Below are 9,121 nucleotides of genomic sequence, written 5' to 3'. Positions count from 1 at the left end.
GGTCAGGCTCCATCTTATCTTAAAGAGCTCATAATACCTTACAACCCTACAAGAGCACTACGCTCCCAGAATGCAGGAAGACTGGTGGTTCCTAGAGTCTCTAAAAGTAGAACGGGAGCCAGAGCGTTCAGCTATCAGGCTCCTCTCCTGTGGAACCAGGTTCCAGTTTGGGTCCGGGAGGCAGACACCGTCTCCACGTTTAAGAGTAGGCTTAAGACTTTCCTTTTTGATAAAGCTTATAGTTAGGGCATAGAATTGAATATTGTTAGGGAGTGAGGAGTCGCAGCGTCCGCCTAACCCGGGCCACCTGCTTCTCTTCATAGTTGTCAGATTTATATATCATGTAATCAAGAATATAATAAAACTAAATGGAGACTTGGCATACAGCCCGATCCGGTTGGGGAGAGTTCTAGCCCGACCGGGCTGGAGCTCTCTTTACCTTGTCTCTCTTGGTTTTTGCTGTAATAATAGTTTTAGACAGCTGGGGACTTATTTTGATACACTGAGCTCCTCTCTCCTCTATCTTTCCATCTTTTCATTTATGTGCATCCATGTCCCAGAAATGCTTGTTACTAACCTAGCTCTGGGGAGTCATTCCCCGGAGTCCTTATGTTCTTTTTTCCCCAGAATGTTCCCTGGGATCAGAGAGGCTCCAAAATCAGGGTAGCATCTGTCGCCTTGTTCCCGCTCCATGTTCTGTGATGCCATGTTCTACTGCTACACTGCAGTGCCCTTCTATGTCCTGCTGTGCCTTGTAATGCCGCACAGCGTCCTGCTATGCCGCAAACTACTACAAAGAACTGCTACAGACTACACATTTTTGTCTATTTTTGTTATTGCCACTCTTCATTCCAACCCCAACCGGCCCATCAGACACCGCCTACTAAGAGCCTGGGTCTGACCGAGGTTTCTGCTTAAAAGGAAGTTTTTCCTCGCCACTGTCGCACTGTTGCTTGCTCTGGAGGAGACTACTAGAACTGTTGGGTCCTTGTAAATTCTGGAGTGTGGTCTATCTGTATAGTGTCTTGAGATAACTCTTGTTATGAATTGATACTATAAATAAAATTGAATTGAATTGAATAGGGCAGACAGACAGGCATGTGCTAGTCATCTTTACCAATTACCATTAGATTAGTCGTCTATCTATACCGTTAACGTTACTGATGAATGAGTAAGTTAGCCCGGAGTTGTTAACCGTAGTTAAAACAATCATACTTAAAATAATAGAGTGTTGAATGATGTTGTAATCTTATGTTACCACCAATAATTAGCTAACATTATAGACCTAGCATTAGCTACTTGTTTGTCAACCAGCCCCTTCACAGTAGGCACCAAAGCATTTTTCCTCTTTGTTCCCCTTACAGGAATTGTCCATTACTGTTACCATTATTCTTATGTCTCATTCAAACAGTGGTTAATGAACCACTAAAATGATTTTGGAAACATTATTTAAAAGGTACAATAGAATCTTTGGTGTTCAATCAATCAGCATTGAAATCAATACCAATAAATATGGTCTCTGTTGTATTACCGTGTTGCAAACGATGCTATGTGGCTGAGACAAAGTTGTATTATGTTTACCCCCCCCCCCCCTTTGGAATTTTTGAGAGAAGGAAGAAGATCAATAAAGAATTCTCAAAGAAGAGTGACTTGCCCAGGGCCAAGCCAGCTCAGCAACGTCTTTCTCCAATCGCGTCCTGCAGTCTCTCCTACCTACACCGGCCCCCCCCACCTTGTCCCTTCTCCCCTTTCTACATGCCTGGGCACAGTGTGGCTTCACAATGTGGACAAGGAGAGAGCACAGAGGGAAGAGACTGGTCCTCTGCTCCTCAGTCACAGAACAGAAGAGAGAAGTGACTGTTTTGGCGGCCACATGAAAGAAATACCTTGCGTGCTCGCTGGACCATACTGGCAACAGAAATTTTACAGAAATTTGCTGTCTTTTCGACTACAGAAAGTCGCCAGATTTGTTGCCAGTCGCTTTTGTAAAAAAGTAAATCTAGCAACAAAGTCTCTAAGTTGGCAACACTGGAAACAACAGCGGAGACTGCGATGGAGCGGAGCGCAGATTCAAGAAAACACTACGGCCAATCATAGCAGACTGGGCTTTTTTTCTCATACAGATGGTGAATACAGGTGCAGCAAACATGGACAGTATGAGAAAAACAAAGTGGGTTACATTGAAGCATGTAAACATGTCCTAGTACAAACACAAAAAGTTTTATCCTGAAAAATGCTATATATTAGCTGCCCTTGAACGCCACATACGGTGTGGAGGGTGAAGTGGGGTTGAGAAATGAAGCAGCTCTTTAGTCCGGTGGTACGGCAACGGATACTTGTGTATCTCTTGGCAGACGGAAGCAGGGGGGACCGGCTGTGGCTAGGTGTGTGTTGTCTTTTAATATCCTTTGGGTTCTGCGCAGCTACCTCATCTCACCTATAGCACTGATGCTCAGTAGATGAGTATTAGTGATGTTCTGGGCTGTCATCGTGTCAGGATGCTCTCTGTTTCTCCTCTGTTAAAGTTAACTATATCAGCATGGGATTTTTTTCTTCTTAGGTTTCTTTAGAATTACATTTGAGCTTACTTTATCAGGACGGATATATTAGATGACCATGGCCATAACAGGTTCTCTGTGTTGCTGAATCCAAGAAAATAATTTCCAAGTAGGCTCACTTTTTTCTTCAAAGTTACTTTAGCTAACCCAGTAATTTGCAACCATTCAGTTGAAAATTGCACTGCAGAAGTGGCTGTGTGGTTGAATATGTGCCATGTCAGCAATGTGTCAATTACTTCTCCGTCAAGCACGTATAGGCGACCGAAGAAGAGCAATGCCAACCATTTGGACATTTTTGGCTGAATAAAAAAAATAACTAGGCTCTTGCCCAATGCACGATTGCACTTGGCGATCAGCCATTGTCAATGGTTAATATTACTGTGTTTCAACGTCTTCTCAGTGTACTGGAGCCGTGAGATTACCAGTCGCCACCACATCACAGAAACCGTGTTTACAAAGCTGCTTTGTGAAAAAACACATTAGCAACCTGTTGCCCGTAAACTTCACCACTGATATTTGGAGTAGCGGTGTTAGCTCCATGTCTCTCATCAGCTTAACGGGCATAAACATGAATATATATATATATATATATATATATATATATATATATATATATATATATATATATATATATATATATATATATATATATATATTTCAATTTGCATAAGGTTTCTACACAGTGGTACTCTGTAAATAGAGCTATTTATAGAGCTAGTAGAGCTTTTTTCGCACAGGCTGAAAAGAAAGATCTCGGTGTATAGTCTAACTGTTTTGACTGTTATAGACTGTTATGCCACAAGTCTTTAAATTTCAAAATCTTGTGAACTTAGCTGCTGGGCTAAACCAACCCTCCTCCCCGCTGGATTGATAAATCCGCATGGCTACTTAATATGCACGTGAATGACATCAGACTTGCCGTTGTTCATTCTTTCTGAACTTCACTCAGTATTTTGATATTAGGAATTATGTAACTTGTTTTATTGACACTAGTCTGGGGAAATGTCAGGGCCCAGGAACTGAGTTTTGAATAGGAAAAAGTCATGGTACATTGAAAATACTGCTTTGTTCTAATTGACAACAATATCAGAGAAGGCCAAAATCATCTGAGGGATTATTAAGTACTTGTATCGGTACTCTGTATCGGCAAGTACCAAGATGTAAGTACTTGTGGTATCAGTGCATCCTTATAAAATACAATTAAGAAATAAATAAATACAAAAAAGAAAAGTCAGGCTCATCAAAACCCCAGTGTAATAAATGGGAATGAACCTATAAAACATTGACATCTGACTGGACATGGTATGACCAGTAGACAATAATACAGCCAATCATTGCAGCTCCAGTGTTAAGTCATTGAGTCCCAGAGGGAGAGGTTGTGAAACACAGGCTCTAATTCATCGGCCTGATAGGTGGCTGACTCGCCCTCTGCCAGCAGTGCTTTCTTAAGGCTACTCCGACATCTGTCAGGAGCCATAAGGCACAGACAACCCTGGCTAAAGGCTTCAGCCATTCATCAGAACATTTTATGACTATGTCTCCCTGTGTGCTTGTGTGTTTACGAGTGTGTGACGGGGGAAGGAAAAGCCACGCGAATGTAGGATCGTAAATATGATACCTCATCTAGTCTAACCTGTCAGACTTGGTGATTGGTGGCACTAGTTCAGCTGCTGGATGTGCACATATGTTGTCATGTATGTGAAGAAAATAAAAAGGTTTCAGCCTTGCTCCAAGCCTATTTTTGATGGCTCCATCTGTCCCAGAGGCAGCAGCAGAAGCGGGAGACATTGCTCACACCAGCCTTGCCTGACCATTTCTCATTGTGATGCCCAAGGGCACAGGTGGCCTTCAAATGTGGACCCATCAATCATGAGCTGTGACTGGGTGCACAGAGCATGGGGAGGCGCACTGTCTTTCTAAGGAACATAATGTCGGCGTGGCTTGTTTCCATAAGCTATAACCCTGAGACATGAATAATGAATCAATATGTTAGTCAGTTCTCTGGCACTGAGAACAAACAGAGGTAATATGAGCAGGAAAGTCAAAGTGCTGGGGGAGGGTTTGCTCACAGTTTGATAGCACTGTTATATTTATAAACACACAAATTCCTCCACGCTTTGCGTTGGAAAATCTAAAAGGTATAACATGATGAAAAAAAACTCTGCTCCACAATCAGAGGCATGGTTGCTGCCAAGGGGTGATTCAGTGACGCCAGAGGTAATGAGAAAGTCATGCATTTATGGCTCCCGTAGATTGAGTTGCTGCTCTTGTGCGTACATAGCACCTTGAACGTGACAAATCCCCGTGTTCTGGCAAAGATTTTGTTATGTTCCGTTTAATGGGTTTTCTCTCTGTGTGTTTCTGCTGACTGCTTACCTGTGTGTTTCTGCTGACTGCTTACCTGTACAGTTTGACACCCGTCTCCATCTCCAGCTGGGCCCAAAGCTCGTAGCACTCCTCCATCATGTGGATGTAGAAGTCTTGCTCGTAGGCCTTGCGGATTATGCGGGTCTGGCCATGGGAGCTACCTCGGCTATGGGGCAGTACAAACTGGAAAAAGATGAACAATGGAACTTGGTTCAAATTAAATTAAAATCAAATAACTTGGCTTGGTGGGAATAACTTACACAAAAGTGGCCAAATGTCTGTGGACATCCAAAAATGTCACACAGGTGTTAGTTGATAGATGTGTAGGGGTGCAACAGATCACAAAACTAATGGTAAGAATTGGATCACGGTTTTTAGTCACGGATCGGATCAATTTTGGGATGAGCCCAAAAAGGGGGAATTTAAATGATTTATTAAAAATGTTATAACAATTATTGCTTATTTAAAAATATTTTAAAAGTAAATTTTCCTTTGGGCAAAATCGGATTGCTGCATAAACTCCAATACTTTCGGATGTCAATAACCAGCCTTTTAGGCAGAATCAGAGAGTCTTCCAATATATCGTGTCAATATATCTCTACTTTATAGCAACATTATGTAATTATTTTAGCTTAAAATAGTTTGATAACCAAGGGTGGTCAGGGAAAGCAACTAATAAAGTCCGGAGTTGCAGCCACCCTGGCGCTGTGGTTTATATTCTCTGAACCCGTCCACAGGTGTGTGCACTCCATTGTTGTGGTTGTTTCCATTGTGCCGGACTGACCTAGAGATACATTGATAGTGAAAGTTGTCTCTTATTTTCTCCAGCCTTTGTTTCATCTTACAAAATCTTTTTTTTTTACTGCCTGGCCTACAGAGGAAATATAAATAAATAAGGAACCTAAAAAGATTATCCTGGCAAAACCTTAAGCCATAACACAGGAGAGAAAAGTATTTATATCAGACTGAGACAAACATCACAAAGCTTCCCTCACTTGCCACTTTTTTGTATTAACCTGTATAACTGTTTGAGCAGCGCCTGCATTATCTCTAGGAACCTGCATGTCGAGGGGCCCTGATTGTATTAATTTCAGTTCGGATTATTCTGGTTTATTTTTTAATTGTACAGGTTAATTTTTAATAAATAGTAAACTTACCGCAAAGTGATCACTGATTAATAATTAATACATATTTTGGTGTAAAATGTGGTGTATGCTTTAATACACTGCAATATTAAGCATTGTAATGTATGGTCATTCTAGTTCTTTAAAGTGGACATATTATGCTTTTTGTATGCTTTCTGTCATATCAACAATGTTATAATGTTGGATTTTCTTGTTAAACATTGCCAAAACTTACAATAATGAAACCTATTTTAGAGAAATTCCTTAAATTAAAACGTTCAGAATTCCAATGCTGGCCTCCTACGATTGGTAATCTGCTGCAGGTAAAATGGACTGGAGTGGGTTTTTAAAAGCCACTGGGGTGTTAACATTGTAGAATGTAGCTAGATGTTAACGACAGTAAACAACGTCATCTTGGCTGACAGTTAGGCCTGCACGATTTGGGGAAAAATATGAATCAAGATTTTTTTCTCTGCTACAATTTTTCCTTACAAAATGTAATATTTATTGGACACACGAACCACGAAGCATTACTGCTGAAACATTTCTGATTGGGTATGTTTGGTTCAGAAGCCTTTATCTGCAATTACAATCTAACATTAGCCTAATGCTAAATTAGGGCTGTAATCTCCCAGTTAACTAGTCGATTTATTGGTCAATACATTCTGGCTCGACCAAAATTCTGATTGGTTGATTTTTTTGCTGTGTTATTTCATCAGGTGGAAGCATAGTCTACGGGTGGAAAGCACTAATTGCTAATGGGGGTGTTTTCAGAGCATCCCTGTTTCACAGGTAACAGTCTGTCTTCAGAACACCCCCCTTGTTTTCTCTTATGTTGGATTAGCCCGACCCACTGGAGACAGATTGAAGACAGAACTAGAAAGCCTTGTTTTAGTGGTTTGCTGAATATTTATTGACTTTTGTTAAATTTCCAGTCAGTCCTCCTCTACTATGTCGAAGACATTGCCAGTTTGGCAGCATTTTACAAAAATAGATAATGGAAAAAAGTTGGATTCAAAGTTTGTAAGTAACAGTTTGCATATTGCAGCTCGACAACAAACATGGCATATCACCTAAAAACGGTAAGCTAACCTGTCTGCGTTTGGTTGCCCTGTCTGTTCTGAGTAGGCTATATGAACATATCAGAATTGCCATGTTTCATAGTCTAATAATTGTTTTATAACTTCCTGCGCAACAACGGTAGCGTTCCCCAGACACACCCACACCGCGCTGGATGATAAGTCTCTCCAAACACAAAAATAATATCACGCAAGGAATTGTCGACTTTATTGCTCAGGATATGAGGCCCATTGCTGTTGTGGAGGGCTGAGGTTTTAAGAACTTGTTAATATACAGCGCCAGCACGAGTAAGAGTAAAAGCTTTAAACTAATAGTCTATTCGTGTCTCCGTGTCTCAGCCGCTCCGTGCGAGGACCCAGAGCGCCGATGAAGCGCTGTCAGAGCCGACAGACGAGTGGCATTTTAGTGCAAAGTAAATGGGCCAAAAACGATTTAATATACTGCAAACAGCCTACAGGGTCAAGTACAGCGTGACAGTACAGTTATTTAATCTTGCTTTTTTTTCCGCCCCTCCGCAACCCCCCCCCCCCCCCCAGTTGATTTTTAGTCGAAAATTCCCCGACTTTGGTCGAGCAAGATTTTCTTTGGTTGATTACAGCCCTATGCTAAATATTAAGTAGCTGCATGCTAACACAAGATGGCTGTAATCTTGGGGGTCAATTCTAGTCCTTTCTCCCCAATTTTGGGGTGAAATTACAGCTGGGACATGTCCAGTTCTGTAATATTTGGTTTAGAAGCCTTTATTGGTGATTTTTGACAGTACAAAGTCCTGCTACAGACTGCGTTGCAGTAGCTCCAGCTTCAAGTACTGAAACCATAGACAGTTAATGATCCTGTTGTTCTGGAAGAGACCAGTGAAGGAAAATAAAAGAACTTTTCTGGTGATGGCTAGGCATTACTTGACAGCTTCTAACTGAACTTGATGACGTAGTTGTGACGTGAGCACCGTGTCTGAAAGTTGGAAGTCTTCTGATAGCTGTGCCAAGAGAAATCTCAATCATTCCCAATCAGCAGAGATGGAGAGTATAGGTACAGCTTAGGAGATAACATAGACACAGGCTAATTACTGCTACTTAACATTAGTAATTAAAATTAGTAATTAGCAGCTAATGCACTAAGGCATGTTAACATGTTCTAGTTCTAACACAAAATGCAAGTAATTTCCTGCTACATCCATGCAGTTACATTGGGGGGGGAGAGCAACACTCAGTAACACTGAGCTTTGACAGGTCGTAAATAAAACAAATCACACTAATTGTGTCTTCTTTGGTCCACTACATAGATGATGATTATTTAATTCAAGCATGCACACCTGTACATGTATATAGTGTACACTGTCTTAATACTTCTGTCTCCTGCAGTCAGTGGTGGAGGAAGTATTCAGATCCTTTACTTAAATAAAAGTAAATCAGAAAAAAATAGTAAAGTTTAAAAGTCAATAAAAATCCTCACATTGTAGAAATTGGAAAGTTTCTAACCAGTTGAGTGTTTAATGGTCTTATTGTGGACTTGTAGGCCCTTATATTGTTGACTAGTTTCAACTATAATAACACATCAGATTTTATAAACTACATGTTTTGTGTGCAGAAAACTTAATGTATAAAGCAACTAAAGCTGTCAGATTTCTGCAGTGGAAAAAAAATTGCATTATTATACTATATATTATACACACACACACACACACACACATACACACTTTGTTAAACATTAATTTAGGTGTGGATTAGAGTTTCAATATTTTTTTGTCATAATCCTAATATCATGAAGTAACATTTCCCCCCAGGGATGGTACACTTAACCCGGACTCTGGGATAAAGTCTAACATTTTACTCCTGGTGTCTGGGTTGCAGAGATAACAGCTATACCACATGTAAGCAGACACATGTAATTAGTTTGTATCACATTTTTCACGTTTTTACCATAGACCGTTAATATAAATGGACAGAGCATGAGTGACGTCACCCATTGGTTTGTGGAGATCAGAAATGAGTC

The 9,121-nt window shown here is 40.6% G+C and overlaps 1 protein-coding gene across 2 annotated transcripts in view; it reads right to left on the bottom strand.

The window, feature by feature from the left end:
- Positions 1-9,121, bottom strand: part of pipox (pipecolic acid oxidase) — a 68,157-nt gene that overhangs the window by 58,609 nt on the left and 427 nt on the right. For both annotated transcript variants that reach the window (XM_034866685.1, XM_034866684.1), the window contains exon 2: positions 4,960-5,108. In XM_034866685.1, the coding sequence (XP_034722576.1) occupies positions 4,960-5,108 (149 nt within the window). The remainder of the gene's footprint in view (positions 1-4,959; positions 5,109-9,121) is intronic.

This window comes from Etheostoma cragini, chromosome 3, assembly GCF_013103735.1.
Source record: "Etheostoma cragini isolate CJK2018 chromosome 3, CSU_Ecrag_1.0, whole genome shotgun sequence".
Lineage (NCBI taxonomy): Eukaryota > Metazoa > Chordata > Actinopteri > Perciformes > Percidae > Etheostoma > Etheostoma cragini.
This window is presented reverse-complemented; position numbering and strand designations above follow the sequence as displayed.